Source organism: Prionailurus bengalensis, chromosome B4 (genome assembly GCF_016509475.1).
Source record: "Prionailurus bengalensis isolate Pbe53 chromosome B4, Fcat_Pben_1.1_paternal_pri, whole genome shotgun sequence".
In the NCBI taxonomy this organism is placed as follows: Eukaryota; Metazoa; Chordata; class Mammalia; order Carnivora; family Felidae; genus Prionailurus; species Prionailurus bengalensis.
In genome coordinates, this window is record NC_057358.1 from 12,545,454 (window position 1) to 12,570,834 (window position 25,381).

At 39.4% G+C, this 25,381-nt stretch overlaps 1 protein-coding gene across 2 annotated transcripts in view; it reads left to right on the forward strand.

The window, feature by feature from the left end:
* Positions 1–25,381, forward strand: part of PRPF18 (pre-mRNA processing factor 18) — a 50,098-nt gene that overhangs the window by 18,105 nt on the left and 6,612 nt on the right. For both annotated transcript variants that reach the window (XM_043563987.1, XM_043563988.1), the window contains 7 exons: positions 2,305–2,409; positions 4,514–4,627; positions 10,910–11,056; positions 12,570–12,638; positions 14,546–14,686; positions 14,812–14,883; positions 17,204–17,359. In XM_043563987.1, coding sequence (XP_043419922.1) covers positions 2,305–2,409; positions 4,514–4,627; positions 10,910–11,056; positions 12,570–12,638; positions 14,546–14,686; positions 14,812–14,883; positions 17,204–17,359 — 804 coding nt within the window. The remainder of the gene's footprint in view (positions 1–2,304; positions 2,410–4,513; positions 4,628–10,909; positions 11,057–12,569; positions 12,639–14,545; positions 14,687–14,811; positions 14,884–17,203; positions 17,360–25,381) is intronic.

Sequence of the window (25,381 nt, forward strand, 5' to 3'; positions counted from 1 at the left end):
GAGGTGGTAGCACCTTGTGGTATTTCCTCACTTTCACTGGAATATTTTAAGCCATTGTTTTTGTGTTTGCATTGTTAATAGTTCCTTTTGGCCCCAAGTACCTCTGCCTGAGGCAGAATGCCATGTAACACTGTGCTTTTGTGTGATAAGGTCTAGTGTGTAGAGAATGTATAGAAATATTAGAAACGAATGAGTGGCCTGGAAGACTGTCTATTTTAGAGGCATGACTCAAAGTGTCCTTGAGGTTACCCTATTATTATCCTATCCAACTCTTCTCCTAGTTGAATAACATATTGGGGTTTTTATTGGGAGGGGTTAAATGTTATGAGGTGAAGTTGATGTTTAAATCGTTTTAAAAGAAGACTGTATCTAGTTTAATACTTTCTTAAACAAGACCGAGAAATTGTGTTGAAATACTTGTGCCAAATCCTAAATTTGACAGTAACTTTTTGCTTGTGAACCATGTGTATAATATAATACTCTTGTGCATGTAATGGGGAAAGTCTGGAGATCAATTTATCTGGCATAGCATTTCTAAAAGGAAGCATGAGGAATGCGAATGGTATGTATATGCATTTGGTTTTATTTCGTAGTGTGGGCAGGGGGCAGGTATTGGAAATGTAGTTTTATGTTTCTGATGGATGTCTAAAATACAAAAGTTTGCATTTTTATTTTGATATTTTCCATAAATGTATTGATTTCATTCGCTTTTAGCTTAGGAAAAATAAAATACATTTTATGTAAATAGCCAGCAAATGGATACCAGGACAGAAGAATTCTCATCTTTTCTTGTCCATTGTTGTCTAACTCACACTTGGTCTGGAATGTGAATCATTTACCATGGATTTAGTCTGCTGACTTGTTGCTTTCCCAGATGCCTAAATTTGAACCTTTTCAACGTTTTGGTCAAGTAGGAAAAGAATTAAAACCAGGCGGTTTTGCTTTGTTTACATTGCTTCAGTTATAGGTCAGTACTTTTTTGCTTCTGTAGAGAAAAGCACTAAAGCAGAGGAACTACCGTAGAGACACTGCTGGTGGCATTGGGTCCAGCAGACAGAATGTAACTGGCATTCTGTAATTAAGAGTGCTTGTCATCCCGAGAGTTTTGGAGAAATGCCGGTTTTTATGCTTAAAGAGAAAGCACAGGCTTTTCTTTCTAAATCGTGTTTAATATTTCCTTTTTGGTAGTAATGAAAATGCAGCATGTATCACTTCCATTCTCTTATGAAAACTAGGTTCCATTTTTAAGGCTTGATGCCGATTTCGTTTGTGAAAATGCAGGAGTTGATTTTTGTACCTCAGTTTTCTGTCAGCACTGTTCAAACATTAACATAACAGTTAGCCATGAACTATAGAATCAGAAATGATATCATTTTTAACCATTATAGCCTTCTTAATGGAATGTATTTCTTTAATGTTGGCCTTCTATTATTTATTTATTTTTTTTAATCTTTTGGCATTTGAAATTAGTCCTGTGATCAGGTGGGAAACCATGTTCCAGTATCTTTTTACAGACTACACCTTGGGGCTTACGAATTGTTGAACTTAATTTTCCTAAACTGTGAGCTGGACAGCAGACTCAATATGTGAAAAGATCCCTCCCTCCCCACCCCGCAGGTTCATGCATACGAGAATGTCCATTCTTGGGAGCGGGGGTGCGGGGGTGGGGTATAAGTAGAAAGGTGCTGTTGTGCTGTTATTTCCCCCCAAGGTTCAGAGCTCGGTCTGTTGGCAAATTGTGTGTAGCTTTGGGAGTATTTCCACACGTCCAGCAGTGGTCTCGGTGCTCTTGGAATCCTCCCTTTCAAAAAGGAGGGTAGGAAAAAGCAGGAGCTTGAGGCTTCACAGATTTCTTAGAAAACACTTTTTTTTTTGTTTGTTTATTTCATTAAAACCCAGAACAAGGATCAAACAACCCTATGAGGTGGTTTTCTCAAAGAGGAGAAGCAAGTTGATGGTTTTTAAGAAAAGAATTTAACTTGTTTCGAGTTTAGGGAGAAACGAGCCTAAATTTCAGCCCTTGTAAGTTTTAGATTTTGGAAATCATTATACATCTGTCGCTTTTCAGTAGCAAGAGTGCTATCTCCTTGTGTGTGTGCTTGCTGGCTGTGCCCTTGAGACGGCGAAGTTTGATGAGTTCTCAAATGCAGGCACATTTATTAGGAGTTCCTCAGTGGAACATTTAGAAAACCTCCAATATTTAAAACCTGTTTATTTCCATGAGCAGTTAATGCATAGAATGATCAGTACTAGCTGTATTATACTGTAAAAGCTGAATTTGATTTCTTTTGGCTATTAATATAGATACAGCCAAAAGAGGAGAACCAGAAACCATTAACTTCTTCGAATCCTGTGTTAGAACTTGAACTTGCAGAGGAAAAGTTACCCATGACTCTTTCTAGGCAAGAGGTAAGTTTATGTATGAGTGTTTCATGAAAAAAAGAAAAACCTCCAGAGCATTTGCATTTATTTCCATTTCTTTCCAGTAAGTTTTATGTCATTATTGCCTACATAACGTGACCTACTGGATTAAAATACTGTGCAGTATTCATGAAGTTCTAAATCTTTGCTTTTCTTGTTATTCTTGAACTTTTAAAAGAATATATGTTTCTAAACTTTAGAAACTAAACACATTGTTCTAAATAAGTGTATACATTCTAAGTAATTATACTTAAGTCACTTGTCTAAATTATTTTACTTTATTTATTTTTAGTTTTTGAAATGTTTATTTATTTGGAGAGAGGGGAGGAGAGTGCAAGCAGGAGAGGAACAGAGAGAAAGGGAGAGAGAGACTCCCAGCCTGCGCTAATGGTGCAGAGCCTGACGTGGGGCTCGATCTCATGAACCATGAGATCATGGCCTGAGCCGAAATCAGGAGTCAGGCACTTAACCGACTGAGCCACCCAGGCACCCCTAAATTGTTTTAAAAATACTGTTTTATAACTTTCTCTGAATATGTCTTAATAGGTCAAAACACAGAGATCTGTATAATTTTTTATGACTACACAATTTCCCATAATATTTTTAAAGCCAATTATTCTTTTCAAAACCAAATAGTAATGGTCCTTTAGATTGCTTTAGCACATCCCTCTTAGAAATCATACTAAGATGAGCATCCTTCTACAGATGGCATTGCGTGCATGCTAACGTATGGTTATTTCTTTTGGAAGATTTGTGAGAAGCATGGTTTCTGCAGTCTGTTGAGTAAAGACTGAATGTTTCTACGACTTGGGGTACATAGGACCGCCAGGCTCTGTAGACAGGTTATGCTACTTTGTGCTCTCAGCTACAGTGCTTTTTAGACTCTAGTCAGAACCAACTGTTCTTTTTCTTAAAAACCCAAAAACAACAACAACAAAAATCTCAAGAAAGTCATGTGACATAAAGAATTCAAACTCTATAGAGCGATACAAAACAAAAATGAACTATGAACAAAAGGAAACTTACAGAGGAAAGGATGATCTGACTCTAAAAGCTGTCATGTGAAATTAGGTGAAAGGAACTTGGAATACCTAGCCCCAAGAGAAGAACACTGGGGACATAAAAGAAAAAAAAATCCATTGACAGTAGCTGTAATTTTGGAAAAGAATTTAGTGTTCTTGTGGTTGCATAAAGTAGAACTAAGGCATATTGGTAGAATTCTGAGGGAGGGAGGTTTTAGTTTATTTTGAGAAGTAAAACATATGTGAAAGTATGTGTCCAAAATTGGGACGGCCTGTTTCATGACGAGGTGTGATCCCTGGCATTTGTCCGACGGGCCTGGCAGAGGTGTTTTGGAAGTCATGTCTGCCTTGATTGGAGATAACGTTGGATGGCCTCTTAAGCATCTTTTTAATACGAAGCTTTGGTTAATTCAGTGGGAGCCCTACCAATGGTTTCTGTGCCACTATTTATGTTTCCAGATAAAATTCTTTCTTGTTACTTGGGAACAATTTTGGATCAACCTTTATTTTTCACAATTAAAATTTATTTTTTTCTTATGAGATGCAACATGGGTCCAAAAGTGTATAAAACATGCGTGTGCAATATAATGGGTGATGACAAAACAAAACCCAGGTAACGATCACCCAGGTCAAGAAACAGTATTTCCAACCCCTCAAAAGCCTTACCGGTGCCCCGCCCTGATCCTAACTCCCATCTCTTCTGAGGGTAAGTTTTTGGTTTTTAATGTGGCATTACAGTGCTGACCCCAGGCTCTGGTCAGTGAGTTCTTGGATGACTCTAGACTTTCCTTCTGTATTTAAAAGTTACCACTCCCTCCCATCTTCATGCGTTTCTTATGTATTCTGTTATCCAGATGGAGCCTTTGCCGAAACAGCCAAAGTACGCAAAACACGTTAGAGATTTTCAGATGTGACAGTAACTCACTAGATCTGTTCACGGAAAATTGAAGAAAAAATAAGGACAACTGACTTTGTATTTCAATTTTGAAATAATGTATTTGGTAACCTAAAGGAGGAATTATTATTACTAAAAACATAGGGATTACTGTTATTACTGATTTTTTTACTAGGTTATCAGAAGATTGAGAGAAAGAGGAGAACCAATCAGACTATTTGGAGAAACTGATTATGATGCATTTCAGCGTTTAAGAAAAATAGAGATCCTCACACCAGAAGTTAACAAGGTAAGAAGTCAGGACAAAACTCGGAGAATATCACTGTACCACATAAACTAGAATAGTATGGGGTTTGAGCACTTGCGTTGTTCTAGGCAAAAATGGAACAATGAAGTTGCCAGATTACTGCTGCTGAAGTAAAACTTTAACGTTTAATTTTTAAAAAAGCACCCGTCTAATTTAATTAAAAGCACCTATCTTAATTAACGGCACCTATCTTAAGCATACAGTTCAGTGCATTTTGACGAATTCTTTTAAGCATGTAACCACCACCCTTACGAAGATGCACAGTGTTTTTCTCACACAGGAAAGTCACCTAGTGCCCCTTCTTAGCCAGTCCTCCTATTCCATCTCCTCCATGTGTGCACAACCACCTTTGAAAATTCTATCACAGTAGGTTAATTTTGCTTGTTCGAGTATGTCATGTAGATGGAGTCATGAGAGCATGTCTGGCTTCTTACGCTGAGGATAGTTTTTAGATTCGTCGTTGTTACTGCAGAAATCAGTAGTTTGTCATTGGTGATGATCTTCATTTGTCTGAATATACCACCATTTGTGTCCAAATTCGGGCTATTAAGAATAAAACTGCTCTGACTAGTCTTTTTTTTTTTTTTTTTGAGAGAAAGCACGCTTGCGCGCCCAAGTGGGGGAGGGGCATAGACAGAAAAAGAGAGCATCCCAGGCAGGCTCAGCGCTGAGCAGTGTGGGGCTCAATCCCATGAACTGACATCATGACCTGAGCCGAGATCAAAAGTCGGACACTTACTCAACTGAGCCACCCAGGCACCTGCACAAGTCTTTTTTGGGTCTGTGTTATTTCTCCTGGGTAAATAAAGGTTACATCTCTTGGTAAATACCTGAAGTAGAAGGGCTGAATAGTAAGAGTAAATGTATGATTAAGTTCTTTAGAAATGCCAAGTATTTCCAGATGTCCTCAGCCTTTTTTTTATTGTAAGTGTATTCTCTTGTAGGTGTAGTAGTATTTCAGTATTTAATTGTGGTTCTATTTATAGCTCCCTGGTAACTAAAGGTAATGAACATCTTTTCATAGACTTACAGCCCGTATATTTCTGTGGGCAGTATGTGTAAAAATCTTTTGTTCATGTTTTAATTAGGTTGCTGGCCTTCTTATTTTTGAATTCCAGTTCTTTATATATTCCTGAATACAAGTCCTTTGTCAGATATACAGATACATGTTTTATGACTATTTTCTGCTAGTTTTTGGCTTACCTATTCTCTTCGTGGTGTCTTTTGATGGGCAGAAGTTTCAAATTTTGATGGAATCCACTTTTTTTTTTATGGTTGCTGCTTTTGGTGTTTTGCTTAAGAAATATTTGCCTATCCCACGGTTTTGGAGAGATGCACTTCTGTATTTTGTCTAAAAGGTTAATAGTGTTAGCTTTTACACATAGGGCTCTGATAAGCATATGGTTTGTCTTGGTGACTATTCCATGGACTTTTGAAAAGAGTGCATTTTATACGCTGGGTAAATGTCAGTTACCCAATGGTAGAATTGTTCAGCTCTTCTGTGGCCTTACTAACTAATCTGCTCTGTCAGTTACTGAGGGATAGCTGGGGTGACCTATGGCTATGTAACAGATCACCCCAAAACTTAGTAGCTTCCAACAGTTTATTGTAAAATCTTTCTCGGTCCTATATGACTAACAAACCATCCTGAAACTTAGTAACTTAATGATATCTCACAATTCTCTAGTTTGGGGGTACACTGGGCAGTTATTTGCTTGTGTTCTTGCATGGGGTTGCAGTCAGATGAGGGCCGACTGTGGTCATGTGAAGGATCCCCTGGACTGACCTTCCAACTACATGGTATCTTAAAGGTCCTTCCATGTGGTAGGATGTGTCCAAATTTCCTTCCTTTTTAAGACTGAGTAATACTGTGTTGCGTGTATGGATCCCATTGTTTTTATCCATTCGGCTACAGTGGACATTTGAGTTGTTTCTACCTTTTGAGTTGTTTCTCACTTTTGGCAGTGAATACTGCTGCTGGCTTTGAACATAGGTTTACAAATACCTGTTTAGGTTCCTGCTTTCACTTCTGTGTACATACCCAGATGTGGGATTGGTGGATTATGTAGCGATTCTGTGTTTAACTTTTTTCTTTTCAAGCATAAATGAATTTTAAAAATTTTCTTCAGTTGTGTTTAATGTTCACAACAATCTTTTTAAAATTTTCAGTCCTTTTGAAAACGTTAACTTAGGGGCACCTGGGTGGCTCAGTTGGCTGAGCATCCAACTCTTGATTCTGGCTCAGGTCATGATCCCAGGGTCGTGGGATCGAGCCCCACATCAGGCTCCATGCTGAGTGTGGAGCTGGCTTGACATTCTGTATCGCTCTGTCCCTCTCCCCTCTTCTTGTCTGTCTGTATGTGCACCTTCTGTCTCTAAAACAAAATCTTAAAGTCTTAGACTGGTTTTTGTGATGCTTCATTTCACCAATATTTATTTCTCTTCTATATCCAGAGTCTCCTTCCTTGTTTGAAGGTAGTATTAAAATATTAATGTGAACTATGAAATTATTATGTGATTTAATTTTTCTACTAGTCATACTTAATTACTTGAAAATTTTTCTAGTTATTAGTATTTATTACAACCTGCTGTATTAAAAAAATTTTTTTTAAATGTTTATTCTGAGAGAGTGAGCACGAGCAGGGAAGGGGAGGAGAGGGGCAGAGAGAGAGAAAGGAAGAGAGAGAGAATCCCAAGCATGCTCTGTGATGACGGCGGGGCTTGAATTCACAAACCATGAGATTATGACTTGAGCCGAAAACAAGAGTTGGACGCTTAACTCTCTGAGCCACGCAGGGTGTCCCCAACCTATTGTATTTTAATCTTGCTCAAGCTTGTCCCAGATGCTACAGAGTTTATTAGTACATTTTTTAAAACAGATTGAGGTATAATGGATGTATTAGTTTCAGGTATACAGCTTAGTGATTTGATATTTGTGTGTATTGTAAAATGATCACCGCAGTAAGTCTGGTTAATATCTGTCACCATACATAGTTAAAAATGTTTTTCTTGTGTTGAGGACTTTTAAGCTCTACTCTTGACAACTTTTAAATATGCAATACCAGGGGCCCCTGGGTGGCTCAGTCGGTTAAGCGTCCGACTTTGGCTCAGGTCATGGGCTCACAGTTCTTGAGTTCGATACCCATATCGGACTCTATGCTGACATCTCGGAGCCTACTTTGGATCCTCTCTCTTCCTTTCTCTCTGCCCTTCTCCTGCTCCTGCTCTTTCTCTCTCAAACATAAGTAAACCATTTAAATATGCAGTGTGGTATTAACTGTAGTCCCTGTGCTGTGGCACCACATCCTTGTGCACTAACTGGAAGACTATTTTAAGCTGATAACAACTTAAGTGTGATTGAATTTTAAAGCTTTACATTTTTACTACTGTCTGCCACATCTTAGGTTTTTTGATGTCATTTTTTACATGTTCTTACCTTGTAAATCCTTTAATTCTTGTAGTTACAGTTTTACTGCTTTTGTCTTGAAATCTTCCTACTAGCTTTGTAAAGTGATCTACTACCTTTATAATACATATATTTACCTATTTCAGTGAGATTTATACTTTCGTACGGTGTTACTAATTAGCACTCTTTTCTGCTTAAAGAAGGCCCCTTTACATTCCTTGTGGGGCTGGTCCAGAGGTGATGAACTTCTTTAGTTTTGCTTGTCTGCAAGACTCTTTCTGCAATTCTGAATGATAACTTCCTGGTAGAGTGTTCTTGTTCGGAAGTTTTTCCTTCTGGCACTTCGAATATATCGTGCCACCCCCTTTGTTCTGCAAACCTGCTAAAAAATCTGCTGATAGTCTTTTTTTTTTTTAATTTTTTTTTTCAACGTTTATTTATTTTTGGGACAGAGACAGAGCATGAACGGGGGAGGGGCAGAGAAAGATGGAGACACAGAATCGGAAACAGGCTCCAGCCTCTGAGCCATCAGCCCAGAGCCTGACGCGGGGCTCGAACTCACGGACCGCGAGATCGTGACCTGGCTGAAGTCGGACGCTTAACCGACTGCGCCACCCAGGCGCCCCAAAAATCAGCTGATAGTCTTATGGGGGTTCTTGATACACAACAGGTGGTTTTTCTTTTGCTGCTTTTAACATTCTCTCCTTGCCTTTCTTTACCTTTTGACATTTTAATTAGAATGTGTCTTGGCGTGGGTACGTGTCACTTTCTGAGGTTCTCGCCATACCATTTTCCACAGCAGCTGCACCATTTTACATTTCCAGCCACGAAGGGTTCCGTCGTTCCACATCCTGGCCAGTACTTAATACTTACTGTTACTTTTGATCATGGCCATTCTGTCGGGTTGAAGTGTTATTTTACTGTGGTTTTGATTCGCATTTCTCTAATGAGTAGTAATGTTAAACATCTTTTTGTTTGCTTATTGGCCTTCTGTGTGTGGTCTTCTTTTTTAATTAATTTTTTTTTTTTTTGGATGTAGTCTTCTATTTAAGACCTTTGCCCATTTTTAATGAGGTAGGGTTTGTTGTTGTTAAATTGTATGAGTTCTTGATATATTTTGGATATTAGTCATTATCATATTAGTAATTTACAAGTACTTCTCCCATTCCATGGGTTATCTTTTCACTCTGGTGATAGTATCTTTGCAGAAAAGTTTTCATGTTTGATGAAGTCCAGTGTACCTATTTTTTTTTTTTTTTTTTTTGGCCTGTGCTTTTGGTGTTGTATCCAAGGGATGATTGCCAAATCCAGTATCATGAAGCTTTTCCCATGTGTTGTCTTATAAGAGTTTTACAGTTTTAACTATTACGTTTATGTCTTGGATCCATTTGTGTGTGTGTGTTTTAAGAGTTTTATCATTTTTTTTTAAATTTTAACTTGTTTTATTTTTTAAAATTTGCATCCAAATTAGCATATAGTGCAACAATGATTTCAGGAGTAGATTCCTTAGTGCCTCTTACCCGTTTAGCCACCCCCCCCAACCCCTCACATAACCCTTAGTTTGTTCTCCATATTTATGAGTCTCTTCTGTTTTGTCCCCCTCCCTGTTTTTATATTATTTCTGTTTCCCTTCCCTTATGTTCCTCTGTTTTGTCTCTTAAAGTCCTCATAGGAGTGAAGTCATGATTTTTGTCTTTCTCTGACTAATATCACTTAGTATAATACTCTCCAGTTCCATCCATGTAGTTGTAAATGGCAAGATTTCATTCTTTTTGGTTGCCGAGTAATACTCCATTGTACATATATATAAATACACACACACACACACACACACATACACACACACCCCACATCTTTATCCATTCATCCATCGATGGACATTGGGGCTCTTTCCATACTTTGGCTGTTGTCGATAGTGCTACTATAAAATTGGGGTGCATGTGTCCCTTTGAAACAGCACACCTGTATCCCTTGGATAAATGCCTAGTAGTGCAATTGCTGGGTCGTAGGGTAGTTCCATTTTTAGTTTCCTGAGGAACCTCCATACTGTTTTCCAGAGTGGCTGCACCAGCTTGCAATCCCATCTTTGATCCGTTTTGAGTTAATTTTTTTTTAATGTTTACTTTTGAGAGAGACAGAGTGTGAATGGGGGAGGACAGAGAGAAAAGGAGACACAGAATCTGAAGCAGGCTCCAGGCTCTGCGCTGTCAGCACAGAGCCCAACACAGGGCTCGAACTCACGAACCATGGGATTGTGACCTGAGCTGAAGTGAGACGCTTAACTTACTGAGCCACCCCGGGCTCTCCTTTTTTGAATTTTTATGTGTGGTGTAAGGTATTGGGTCCAGCTTTAAGGCTTCTGTTTTTATCAAGTGGTCACAAACTGGATGTGAATAGAATGTGGAATTTGCTGATTGATTAGAAACCTAGTAAAAGCCCAGGATATAGATGAGGTACTAGTTGACATTGCTGAATGTTACAGGAATTCAGAATAGTTGTGGTAAGGCTAGACATTTTAAGTCACCTGGAAAAATGGGTTGAGGACTCACTTTCACTAGACCTCACTAGAAAATTAAAGCATTTGTGAGTATTCTCATTTGCATTTGTCACACATACACTTTATTTTTCTGACCAGAGGAGCTGTTGTGCATACATTCTTTCAAATTTAAATATGTTCATGATAATTAACTTTGGACACCAATGATAGCTGTGTAATAAATTGAAATCTTACTTGAGTCCCTAATTTTACTAAGCTCTTAACTACTTGTGGAGGAAGAAAATGACTTGGACTTAGTGAAAAATCAAAAGTGAAATATCAGTGAGATTTCATAGGAGGTGTAATTTTTCACCCTTCTCAGGGATTGAGAAATGATCTGAAAGCAGCTTTGGATAAGATCGACCAGCAATACCTCAATGAGCTTGTTGGTGGCCAGGAACCTGGAGAGGAAGACACACAGAATGACTTGAAAGTTCATGAAGAAAACACCACAATCGAGGAGTTAGAGGTAATCTCTACGCCCACCTGTCTTCATTCCCTGGCATACCTTCCATTCCCTGGAGAAGATTCCTGAGGTCATCGGGTTGCTCACTTCGGAGCACAAAGGCCCATTTGTAATTTCATGCTTTTACTTATCACTCCCTTTTTCCTCAATGTCCACTCACATTATCCTACTTCCTGCCTTCAAAAGTAATCATTTGGCTATGTTTGACACGCATCCTTGTATCTGTTGGTGGTCTTGTAAAGCCAGTAGTGTTTTGTATGCTTGTGTTTTGAATACTCATAAATGATACTATACTGTGACACTAATTTTTTTTTTACTCTTCTTTTTCCACTTAGAACTGTTTTTAAGATCCACCCTTGATGTTGCACATATATCTAAACCTTTGAATTAACTGCTGCGTAGCATTTCGTACTCGGTGGCATTCACTGCCTTGTACTTTTTGCTTTCTCTTGAGAGCTGGCTTGCTCCGGCTCCCCAGTACCACAGACAGCTTTGTGAGGAGCAGTCTTGCACATACCCCTGTGGACTCAGAGGCAGGGTTGCTGGGTTAGAAATGTTTCACTTGTCCAGTACTGTCAGGCTGCTCCCTAGAACGCCCGTACCGGTCTATACCCGCATCAGCAGTGTGTGCGTGCCCTTTGTTCCCACATCCCTGCCAGCACTTGGCAGTATCTTGCTTTCTCATTTTTTGCCACTGTGATGAATATGGTGTGATATGTGTAATCTTAATTAAAAAGCAGTGTTGTACTATCTAAATATCTAGCTCAAGCTAAAATTATGGCTTAGTTTAAAGCTTTAACTGCTTAATAAATCACAAACTGTTATTTTTCTGTTTCCTTTCATTCTTGGCTGCACTCTGCATGAGTAAGATCATAGTTCTGGTAATTGTGCCCTGTCTTTCTCCCCCTCACTTATCTATGCACCCTAAATCTGACAGAAAAAATTATTGTGAGTAACCAGTTCTGAGCTTGTTTTTTTTCTGAAATAGCTTTATTATGATAATCACTTATTATACAGCTTACCCATCTGAAATGTTCGGTTCACTGATTTTTAGTATATTCGCAGGTTGATGGAACCATCATCACAATCTAATTCTAGAACATTGTTTTCCTAAAAAGAAATCTCCGTTCCATTAGTAGTCAGTCCTCAAAGCCCCATCTTTTGTCTTTTGGTTCATAAAAGATGACCTACTCTCTAAATTTAAATGGCAAGGTGTATTTTCTTTTTCGTTTTTTTAAGTTTATTTTGAGAGAGTGTGTGTGTGCACCAGAGGGGCGGAGAGAGAGAATCCCAAGCGGCACAGAGCCTGACACAGGGCTCGATCTCACGAACCATGAGATCATGATCTGAGCCAGAAGCAAGTTTTGTTTTTTATATAGAAATTCCTTAGTTTTGTTTTTTTTTTTTTTAAACAGCAGTTAGTTTCTGTAATAAAGATCCGTGTTCAACTCACGTTGATAACACATATTCCGTCGTTGCTCTTTATGAATGACCGGAAGCATTCTGTTTTCTGCAGGCATTGGGAGAGTCTTTAGGAAAAGGGGATGATCATAAAGACATGGACATCATTACCAAATTCCTTAAGGTACGTGTTTTTGGGCTACGAAGGAAGGACGTGTGGGTTGGTTACGAACTGTTCTTTAATTTTTGGACCATATTTAAGGGTCAAGGACTGGAGAGGGAATCCCTCGTTAAACATGTTTTGTATGTACCTGGTTTCCAACACTGCCGTGCACTTGGGTAGAGAGGTTAGTCTGAGGGGATGTACGTGTACTTTCACTGTGGCACTTTAAAACTGACTTATCGTAAACACACAGAAAAGAATCACAGCGGTGGAACGAACGAGAAGTTCGGGGAGTTTAAAATTTTTTAAAACACTCCAGGAGGGAGTGCAGTGAGGGGCTTGTTCCAGAAGCTCTTAGAGTGGTGATGGCAGTAAGGAGAGGAAGGAGGTGGGAAGACCTTGGCAGTGGAAAAAAAAGCAAACACATCAGCAGCCTTTCAGAGACTGCTCGTTTTCTCAGTTCTGCAGATAGCTGCGTATTCCCACTATGGTTAGCTCCATCCGTCTCTGGCCGTGGGATTTCTTGCTTTCCTGGGGTAGGTAGAGTGTGTGCAAATGTCAGATTCATTTTAGCACTTATTCACAAACTATGTTCATGCCAAGAGATTTAAACACGAGAAGTGCTTTTACTTGTGTTTACTGTTTAAATACAGTGTGTTAGTCATCAGGATTCTCAGTCTGTTGAGATGGCATGGAATTAGATGGGGCTTGGGAGCTGGCGTGAGCTGGAATTTCCTTTTGGAGTGACCACCTCTCCTCTCCGGACAGAAGATGAGCATAGGTGATGCCCCTGGGGTGGTAGGTCTTCCTCCACCTTCCCTGGTTATCTACTTCTAGAAAGGGTGTTCTTTGCATTTAAACCCAAGGGGCACTAGGTCTACTTTCCAGGGCTGGGAGAGGGGAGGGGGGATGAGTCATAGTTGATTTGTTTTCTTTTTCCTTCCTTCTCCTTTAGTCAGGTGATTTAGTGGGAATATCTAATTGAATCTCCTCTTTCCTGCAAAAGTGGAAAGTCCAAACAGAGGCATACCCCATGTTATAGTGCTTGGCTTTATTGGGTTTTGCAGATAATGTGTTTTGGCTCGTTGGTTTATTTTACAAATTGGTGGGTCTGTGACAGCTGTGCTTCGAGCCAGTGTACTGGCATCGTTTTTTCCCAGGAGCGTTTGTTTACTTTGTGTCTCTGTGTCACATTTTGGTGATGCTTGCAATATTTCAAACTTTTTCATCATTATTACATTTGTGATGGTGAATCGTGGTCAGTGATTAGGATGTGAAAGCACAGATGATGGTTAGCATGTTTTAGCAATAAAGTATGTTTAAATGAAGCTACAGACATTGTTTTTTAGACACAATGCTGTTGTACGCTTAAGAGACTACATTATAGCGTAAACAGAACTTCTATATGCACTAGAAAACTAAAAAAATTCATTGGGCTCTTGCGATATCTGCTTTATTAATGCGATGGTCTGCAACCAAACCCGCGGTATCTCTGGGATGTGCCTGTGCTGCACCAACATATTTGGAAGATTGATTAAGTATCATAGCACATATGCCATTATGGCAAATAAGTCTCGGTGGGTTCAATTTTATGTAATAGAAATACGAGTAAAAGTTTATTTCTGTCGAAATATTTCTGTGAGATATGATAGTTTGTTTTTTTTTTGAGAGAAATTATTGTTGAACTAGGAATATATATAATACACACAGAGAACAGGGAAGTTTGTGACTTGCCAGAGGCACTGCAAAACATACCTGACACAATAAACAGAAATAGTTCATTAATTAAACGGTAATTGATGATATTTTAATTAGTCAAGAAATATACTCTAAAGATGGTAATATGTTGTTCCGTATTTTAGAGAACATTTAAACTTTTTGAACCACTGGGTGGCATCGTAGTCTAAATTTGCCCATTCTTTCAACAGTTTCTCCTTGGTGTTTGGGCTAAAGAACTGAATGCCAGAGAAGATTACGTGAAGCGCAGTGTGCAGGGTAAACTGAACAGTGCCACTCAAAAACAGACTGAGTCCTATCTCAGACCCCTTTTCAGAAAGCTTCGGAAAAGGGTAAGGTTCCTTGGAAAATTCTTCTATTAACTGATTTTTAAAAAAACAATCTGTAAAGAGTAAATGCAATCTTGAACTATACACAGTAGCTTCCAAAAATAGTGATGATGTTTTTTCTTTTCCAGAATCTTCCTGCTGATATTAAAGAATCCATAACAGATATTATTAAGTTCATGTTGCAGAGAGAATATGTAAAGGTACGTTACCATGCTGTGCATCAAAATCACGGTATGAGCCTGTCTAGGTTGTGTGTGTGGATTATGTTTATTTAGCGTGGGAGTATTTTACATAGGAGCTTTGAGAGTAAATGTGAGTAAACGTGAAATGAATTAGTAGTGACAAAATCTTTTATTCTCTAATGTATTGTCAGCTTTATTTTTAGACATTGATAATAAACTTTCTGACTACACTGGTTTTTTAGTCATTTTTAAGGTAGGTGTAAAGATTCTTCGGAGCATGAACTGGATGTAGGCAGTGTTCATTTCATGAATGGGATTGGATTTCAAAGATTGTTCAAGATTATGGCTTGGAACAAATTTTCCCATAGAAACAATGTTATGTAGATTAGTTTCCCAGGCCAGCTATAAAAGCCTACTTAATCCGTAATATAGCTAAAGTATTGTACTAATGATACAATGGAATTAACCACCCTTTATACTTCTATGAGAAAATGTTCCAAGTAAGGCCGCCAGAATTCATCTCTCCCATTTCAGAACAGCAACACTAGCAGACCCCTTGTTAGGGACGACTTTACCCCTTGTCCCGGTGTCTTTCCTCCTGAATGGGCTCTAGGAGGTGGCGACAGGGAGAAAGCGCTCTTGTGGCCCGGAGTTCCTGGAGCCGACTTCAGAAAGGCAAGTGGAAGGCCGTCAGCTGGCGGAGGGGAGCACAAAGAGAGCGGCCTGCTGTACCAGTAGTGGGGATTGGATGAGTGCCCCTGCATCTGGGCCATAAGCAGGGTCTGAAGCGGAAGCTTCTCGTGGTGGTGCCTCCTGAGTGTGGGAGTAGGGAATTTCAGCGTGACGGTTCCGGCGGCTGTTCCAGAGCAGTAGGTGGGGCTCTGCCAGAGAAGTGGGAACGACCGGGCTTACCCCTGTGCTCTGACCATCTCTTCCCAAACACAGGGCCGGCTGGCACCTGTGGGTGCTGCAGCCTCATGCTGATGAGGCTCCAGTAGTGATTTTACTCCTTCTGTTGGAGAGCCAGCTGGTTTTATCAAAGGAAATGTTTTTGGGTTTTATGTCTATCAATTTTATTCTTGGATAGTTTCTGTTAGTTGCATGGTGCTTACTAAGGACAGTTGCCTTGGAATGGGTAGATGAGGTCACCATCGCTGCGGGAAGAAACCACTTGTCTACTAGTGAGCGTGCCTTCCCTCTGGTTACTTTTTGCATTTGCGTATTTGAGAATCAGGTGAAAGTTCATTTTGCGTAGAGTGCAGAAGAACCAAGAAACTTGAATAACCTATTTGGACAATTTTCTTTAGAAATTTGGGGTAACTAAACACTGGAAATTCTATCAGTTAATACCCAGTGTTAAAATTTGTACAATTCAGAATCAGTGATATAAGTATGTAATGGGCTTTTAAAAATTAAGCTTTCTAAAACTACTGAGTAGAGCAAATTCAAATTTAGGGTAGAAAATGAACTTCTAGTTAGTGTGTTGGTAGGCTAATTTTTTTTTTTTTTTTAATCAGCTCTACATATCATACACATAGGTATTGGATTTTTAAAATTAGAGTATCTTTGAGACCTGACTGGTAAGCGTCTCTGAAACCCTCAGGGTCTTGTAGAATTTACTTGATTTCTCTTTTGGTTTTCTCCTTTTTTTCCCCTCACAGGTAGCCGGGCTTGGTTTAGAAAAAGAGCCATTTGTCTTCATTGGTTTCTGTCTTTACGTTTTGTAGCTTTTATTTTAAGGTTCTTGGCAGGTGGGAGGTTCTGAGGGGCCAAAGTGAAACGATCTCATCCTTAAACTATTCGACTCGAGGGTTAGTATTTAATCTCTGTTTATACATCTGCTGTGGACCCTGTGTGATAGTCCCAGCTCACGGAGCCCCCGCTGCTTTCAGAGGTCTGTGCTGCTGTGCAGGGAGTGGATACAGTTGCGGGTTGGATTATGAAAAACCACTTAACCTCCATCTTCTTTGTGACCACCTGTGGAGAAGACTGGGTCTAAAGGTGACTCAAACTGGAGTTGGTGTCAGTGCATCAAAAAACCTGCCTGGTAATTCCAGATCTGAAATGTATTAATTTCCAGTGCACAAAGGTTGCAAAGGCATGTTTGTCTTTTTACTCACAGGATTAGCTTTGGTTTCTGTTTTTCCAGGACATTTGTGGTCCTGGGAAGGGCAGTCGGTCACCTCGTATTTGAATTTCTTTTGTTTGAATAATGGGAATGGTAATACTTTCAACATGCTCAGGACATGGATGAAGATTATGTCCTAAAGGGCTGTGAAATACTTTAAAAATATGGACCAACCCAGTATTTTTGCTTTTCTGATCTCTTTCTTTTTAGGCTAATGATGCTTATCTTCAGATGGCCATTGGAAACGCCCCTTGGCCCATAGGGGTCACTATGGTTGGTATCCATGCCAGAACTGGTAGAGAAAAGATCTTTTCTAAGCACGTTGCACATGTTTTGAACGATGAAACACAGCGGAAATATATTCAGGTAAGCAGTTGGGAGGGAATGAAATTGCTCTGGAGGTTAACATGCTCCGATTCCCAAATCGTAAATTTTGAGAGCAGGAGAAGAGTTCTAGCAAATTGGACATAGCACGATAGGACACAAGTCCGCTTTTCCTAAGTACTTGTATTTAAGACCTCTTCACTGCATAAAGTGGAGCCCTTGTAAGTTTCATACATGACGCAAGACAGGGTGAGGGGTTGTACTTTAATTACCATAGCACTGAAATAATGCTACTTCATTTGGTTTTGGGAGTTTAGTGCAGAAGGACAAATTTAGACTGTTTAGCAGTAAATCTCATTTTGTCCCTTCCCAGCTAGATTTAACATCTACAGGGTTAAAAAGAAGGAATGAATAGTAAAAATTTGGGCTTAATGAATGTAATTATTTGTCAGTAACATTTAGACAGAAACAGGTCTCAAATGTTGATAGTTTATTTTCGTATAGTCCTATATGCCTCATATAAACTTGTTTGCATTATTGTTGGGCAAAACTTTTTTTCTTAGTGGGGAAAAAAGTCAACTGTTACGCAGCTTTTGCCAAATTGTCAAAAGTCCCAGATTGTGTCTGTATAATGACTTATGCCGGATGTTACTTCTGAAGCTTGAAGATGATACTGGGGAAGTTCACTTAAAATGTAAAATCCACTTAAAATGCATAACGTGCTTTCAGATTTTGTGCCAGGGAACAATTATTACCATATTCATGAATTATCTTGCTATGTGATTTCAGTTCCAAGTGCTAAAGATTAACTTGTGTGTCATGCTTTATGCCTTATTCATACATATTAGCATTTTCAAATAGGAGTTCAACCTGACTCCCTAATATGAATTGTAGAATTTATAGAGTCCAAAAATAACTTGTTGAAATTCAAAGACCTTTCCATTTTTTAATAATAACCAGTGACTGTATTGAAGGCAAAAAGCTTTTATTTGGGGGGGGGGGAGTCATTTGGCTTTAACAATAAAAAAATTTCCAGTTGTTAAATGTGTTAATTGTGTTCAACTGTACCATAGCCAGAGCCATAGTGTGTATAACTACATAAATTGTCTCAAAGGCAGTATTTTGTTTCTCAGCAGTGGTGTCATTTCTGCTTCCCCACAAACTGATTTTCTCCCTAAAATCCATCTAGTAGTTTTTAAGATTTCTGATTTATTTTTGGAAGCTATATAATGACCTTTTTCCCTTCCTTTGGTCTTCGTTTTTAATTGTTCCATTCCCATTTAAAAAATCCTCCTTTTTTCCCCCAAGATGATTAGGGAAAAGTGGTAAACATACTGAGAACCTCAGGAAGGTGTCTGACTTAAACCCAATAATATTGTTGTGGACAGATGTAAATATGGTAATACAGTCAGGTGCATTCCTACCTAGCTGGTTGAATGTGGGAAGCCATGGAGTACTGAATAGATCCATGTCTGTTGGGTGGATGCTGGTGAGATGTCATGGGGTCTTAGTCACCTCAAACTGTCCTGTTAAACATTTTAATGACTGGTTTGGTTGACTACACTGAGAGGTTTATTTATTGGATTTATGGACAGCAAGAAACAAGAAAGAGTAGGGTGTGTGTTAAGGTGGAGAAGATGTTGGCATTCCAGAAGTTCTTGAAAGACTGAAGAAAAGAACAGATTCTAAACAAATAATATTTAACAAGGATGACCACAAAAAAATCTGGATCCAATGACCTAGTTGCTTGAGTATACAATCTGAGCAATGTATACGAGAAAGGATTGGGGAATTTAGTAGGCTGTACGTGCAATTGAACGAGTGGTATAATATGACTGCTACAAAGTGTAATGATAGCTTGTATTTCATCATTAGACATAATGTAGCGTAGGTTCCACAAGTCAAGAACATAGTTCTCTGTTATATACCCGATCTAGAACAGTACCTCACTCGTGGGTGCTCAATAAATATTTGCTGCCTGAATGAATACCATATGGGACAAGAGATGTGAAAATGTTCCTTTTTTACTCCTTGAAGGAGACCGTTGGAGGGGATCTGAGCACAAGAGCTGTGGATAATAGAGGAGCTCTCTGGTGGGATGGGGAGTAAACTTGGCCTGTAGTTTAGGACCGGGTAAGGTATAGGAAGGAAGGAGGACCTTTCTAATGAGTGTAGGGAAACAATAGTTCTCTTTTTATTGAACTTTTATTTTGAAATAATTACAGATAGACTCACAAGAAGTTGCAAAAAATAGTACAGAGAAGCTTTTTAACAGGCACAATTGCCCTGAGACAGGAGTAAGGCCACTGGGAAGATGTGAGGGAGATCCCTACCACTCGATGTTTGCAAGCATCAAGTTAACTCTTGCTCTTTTTTCCCTAATGTTTATTCTTTTTTTTTTTAAGTTTATTTACTTTAAGAGAGAGCGAGCAAGCAGGGGAGGAGCAGAGAGAGAGAGAGAGAGAGAGAGAGAGAGAGAGGATCCCAAGCAGGCTCCACACTGTCAGTGCAGAGCCCAGTGTGGGGCTTGGGTCCATGAACCCTGAGATCATGACCTGAGCTGAAACCAGGAGTCAGATGCTTAATGGACTGAGCCACCCAGGTGCCCCAAATGTTTATTTTTGAGAGAGAGAATAAGTGGGGGAGGCGCAAAGAGAGAGGGGGGATAGAGCATTCGACGCGGGCTCTGCCCTGATAGCAGTGAGCCCGATGCGGGGCTTGAATTCACAGACCATGAGGTTGTGACCTGAGCTGACGTTGGACACTCGACTGAGCCACCCAGGTGCCCCAGCTCTTGCCCTTGTTGGCCCTTTGATGTCTTTGATTCTTCTCTGTCATTTCCCTTGAGGCCACTGCTTAGACCTAAGGTTGCAAACCCACATGCCCATGACAGGTAGTAAGTGAGCTGAGTGTTAAACACCTGACCCTCTGACATTTGTTCTCCTACTTTGCATACGGACACAGATAGAAGCATTGTTTCATTTTGTCTCAACTCTGACATGACAGGGGACAGTGCAAGCTAGTGTGAGGTGTCAGCCGATGCTCGCCCCCGGTGCCACTGGAGTCCCTTCAACTCACGGTTCCCTTGTAGGAATATGGGTCAGTGTTCCATCTTCCTCTCTTTTTAATTAATTTTTTATATGTGCCAAAGATCTTACTTTTTTCCAAGATACTGTGTGCTTCTATTTTTTAAAATATTGGCACCAAATTTAAAAAGTTAGCATTGTGTTTGGACAAACAAAAATGCTGATTTTTGATGTCTTAAAATAAACCTATGGCGCTAAACAGCTCGAGGCCAAAGAATGCTGCCCGTCCCCCCAACCCCCAGTGGCAGAGTTTTATGAAATTCTTGATTGTGATGAGCTGAGTGGTTTGCTAAACTGTCTTTTGAATATCCCTCCTTGTTACTTTGGTGTTGAGGTGGGGTTGATTTAGAATATCTTTTTTTTTTTTTTAATGGACTATCCTTAAAAAAGGGATACATTAAGTATATTAAAGTCAGGTGTTGACAAACTTCATCTTAAAAGATAGTAAATATTTTAGGCTTTGCATTTCCTAGGTCTCCATTGGAACTGTTGAACCCTGCAGGCTGTAGTGGGAAAGAAACGGGTGGCCTGCGGACCGTAGTTTGCTGACCTCTGGTGACCACCTAGCCCAGACATATTCTTTGTTAAGGTATTTGCTGAGTAGGTAATTGTGGAAGTCATTTTATAGGGTTAGTATTTCTTTTTAAACTGAGCTATGATAAACCTAAATGCGTGAGGTGTACCAAACTTAATTGTACAGTCCAGTGATTCCTGATATATGTAATTTTTTTATCTAGACAGGAGAACAAGGTGGAGATACAGAATGTTTCTAGTGGGACCCCAAAAGTTTGTTCATGCCTTTTCCTAGCCCAAATTCTCTTCCCATCAGAAGTGACCATTTTTCGGACTTGTGTTACTATCAGTTAACTTTGCCTGTTTTTGGACATCATGTAATGGAATCTTGGATGTATGGAAAAATTATTTTTGTATTTACACATCCCGGTGAGAAATATGTGTGTTAGGAAGTATGGTTGAAAACAATTCAGGAGGCTATTTTATAGTACCGGGATTTCATCTTGGGGTTTTCTGCAAACCTCTATAGAATTTAAACTGCGAAAGTTGTTTGAAGTGTTCTCTTGCTCACAAAAATTAAACACACCACAGGGAGGGTGTTTTCACCGTGCAGATCAAAGAAAAGTTGTATAGTTTATTAGCTGGTCTCAAATCTGAGGTTAGATTCAAATTGGTGGTAGTAACTTTAAGAACTTTGTTCTGCCAAATGCAGATGTAACCTTTGGCCCAGATTTGAGTAAAGCTTCTTGTATACAGATTATAGGAGGCTCTTGGTTATTTAGAGACCTTGTAATTCAGTCATTTAAAGACCTCTCTTGAAAAGGTTCATATCTTGGGCATGCTTGTCTGTAAAGAAGAGAAGGAAGAAAGGCTGAAATTGTCATCAGGCGGCTCTGCTCTGCAGGCTCACTTGCCATGTTTCTTCGCCTTGGCCTGTGGCCCAGAAACCTGGCTTTTGTCAGTGACATTGACAGTCTCCCTTGCTTTTTGGCTTCCGTTGGGTTGGTAGTGAAAGAGGCTCAAAGGCATTTTGTAGGTGGGAGAAGAACAGGTCAGAAGTATTGATGTCCCTGGCTTCCTCCCTGTGGGGTCAGTGAGGGCTGATGGCCTCCCCTCCCCAAGGCCATGTCTTCTCTCAGGAGGCCATCTCCATACAGTTACTTCTGGGTTTCGGTACTACAGTCCTTCTTGCCCCTTCAGAGCACAGGCTGGCTACAGCTTCCCAGTAGTGCTGGTTCGGGGACACTCTGCCGTCTCTTGTTGGGCCCAAGACCTGCCCATGCCTTTGCAAAATTGCTGGAATTACTGCCATCACATGTTCAAGTTTGATCGTGCTCTTTGTTTCCTGATGATAGTGTCCCGAATACATGTAGATTAATTGATCTGTGTACTGTATTATAACACAGATTTCTTTGGTGATTAGCTGATGAAGGAATAACACTCCTTCCAAATACTTTTCATGAGGTTTCACTGTTATGAAAGGCAAATGTCCTGTAATCTTCTCTGGTGAGTTGTTGTCAGTAATCCAGATTGGTAAATTCCCTAGTAAAGACATCATGTCAACATTTTCTGTCAATTAGTTCAATCTATATTTCGGGCTCTGGGTGTGTTTCGCCTACACTAGGATTTGCCAGATTTACTTGTTCATGGAATATTTGTGAATTTATAATCACATGTTGCCGAAAATGGTATAGCAGAAGCTTGCATTACTGCACTGAGTGGCACAACTTGATCTGTATGTCGAATATACAGTATCACGGTTAGCTGCTAAACATTCCCTATGCGTCCCTATGCAAATTATACGTCACACTTGTGGGCCGTGTGGCTTCATGCTACCTCCTGGTGTTCTTGGCTGTGCTAAACCGTTTCTTAAAGGCAAGTTATCTCATGATAACAAACTGTTTACCCATGTAGTACTCTCTGCTGTATTACATTTTTAGAGAAAAATATGGCTAGCATTTATCAATCATACACATCACCTTTTAATATCATGGAATGCCAGTGTTCAGTAGAAACACATTTTGGGGAATGCTGATCTAAGCTGTGTGTGTTTCGTTTCAACTGGCAGCTTCACTGATAACAAATATTTAACTTGGGGTATTATATCGTCTGTTTCTTAACTACATGCATGAAAAAAAGTCAGATTGCCTCGTCCCCTGAAAGCCTGGTAATCAAATAAAGGAAATCTTTGCCCAAATCAGTCTTTTGGTATAAATTTTCACCTAACTTAGCTAAGCGGGCAAATGCTGTTTTCAGAATGGGATTATCACTGGTCATTGTACTTTGTTGTTACTTTCTGTGAAATGATGAAGGAGCCTGTGAACTGGAAATACGTTCTCTTCCAGAAAAGAAGCATCCAGACAGGTGAGAAAGAGAGCAGCTCTGTTCTTACTGTAAACTATAAAGGCACAGTGAGTCAGTCCCAGGTTACCACTTGTCTCTAAAGTTCCATTGAGTTCTGCAGATACTGGAAATTTTTATACTTTCAGCACTTGTGGTGGGACTTTTCATCATCCCAAGTAGTGAGATCCAGATGAGTTACTTAAAAGGCTAGCATGAGTTATTTAGATGAATGCAATTTTAATGGTGTTCTTGTGTGAAAAGAATTCCGGTAAACAGTTTTTGAAGGATTGGTTTTTTCATGCTTAACTATGGGTGTTACTTGAAATTGTAGAGATTAACTTTTAATCATTAAGTACACATTTTTTTGAACATCACACTTGAGGTCAAATGAGTATTACTTCAGTCCGAAGTCAGGATTCGTTTTTAACTTAATTTTCTCATGTAAATTCATTCCTTTATTAGAACTTGGGCAGTTCGTTGCTAGAATTTTAAGTAGCTAGGTGGAAAATGGCACTCATCCCTTACTCTTGACATTCTCGGGCTGTATCACTAAGTGGATCTGTGCTTTCATTTTTAATGCTTTGTTCTTATAGTGTAGAATAGTGACAGGGACAGAAATAATTTCATGAGGTGTCTTCTCTGTACATCGTACAAAGATGACTTAAAAGCGACGACATTAAGTCCTAGTAACTAATGAGAGTTTGTAAAAGAAAAGGCAAATCCAGCTAAAGAATTGTGATTGTAGTTTGGTTTGGTTTTAGAAAATTATTATTTTCTGCAATAAAAAAATCGCTAATTTTTTAGTGGATGCACATTGATATAATAATCGTTCATTGATTTGTCTGGGTGTAAACTTTCATTTTGCAGGATTCATATCCTGTATCACATGCAGGTACTCCATACTGTACCTATATAGGGTGTGTGTGTGTGTGTGTATGTGTGTGTATATATATATATATATATTTAATGTTTTATTTCGTTTTGAGAGAGAGTATGAATGAGCGGGGGAGGGGCAGAGAGAGAGGGGACAGAGAATCTGAAGCAGGCTCTGTGTTGACAGCAGCAAGCCTGATATGGGGCTCGAACTCACAAACTGTGAGATCTTGACCCGAGCTGGAGTTGGACCCACAACAGACTGAGCCTCCCAGATGCCTCTATATTTGATATTTTTATACTTTATCTATAATATTCTATAATGCTTTAATTAGATTTTTTAAACATTGTGAAATATACTTAAAATTTACCATATTAATCATTTATAAGTGTACAGTCCATTAATTTGTGTAGATATTTTCCTAGAAACATACTGATTTAAAAAAAACCAGTTTGGTTGAATTTATTTGGGGGGGGGAGTTACTAAGGAGCCATTAATACAAACTCTGTAGAATCTGGAAAGGTCAAGATGTGGGGCCGTTTGGCACTTCTAAAAGTCCAGTCTATGGGATGGGGCTAAAAACGAGGAATAGTGGCTGAGAATTAGGATATGTGATCCAGAGGTTCCTTCTGCCTTACCCACGTGGGCCCTACTGCCCTTGTCCTCTAGCAGAAGACAAGTTAACCTTCTGAGGGATTTGTACTATTCAGGAAGGTTGACCTGCCATGGTGAAAACAGGATGCTGAAGTGAAAGCCTCTGTATTAACAGATGAGACCTGTAGTTCCTCCTCTCCCTGGGTTCCTGTGATGCTGGAAGCCTGCTCAGGAATTTAGAGGATTCTTCTCTGTGAACTGACTCAAGAGAACAGAGAAAATACTAACATTTAGTATTTCTCCAGTGACAAAACGAGATTGCTGCCGTATTGTACCCACATGAAGTTCTGTTCTTGACCAACCCTGCCCATTCAGGGACTTTCCCTTAGCTCTTCAGTGCCTTGTTCATAAATACAAATGTTTACCAAGGACCTTCAGACCTTTAGAGAAAGTTTACAGTGTGAAAGAGACCAAATTAGAAAACACATAGAAACACATAGAAAAAAAAGGAATTCAGAGATAGAGCTGTAGTATAAAGAACAGGAAAAAACCAAAACCAAAACAAAAACCCTTCAATTAAAAGCTTAATTAATATCTTTAGGTAAGGCTGTAACCATGAAGTAAGATTATGCCACAAAGAAAAGTCAGAATCAG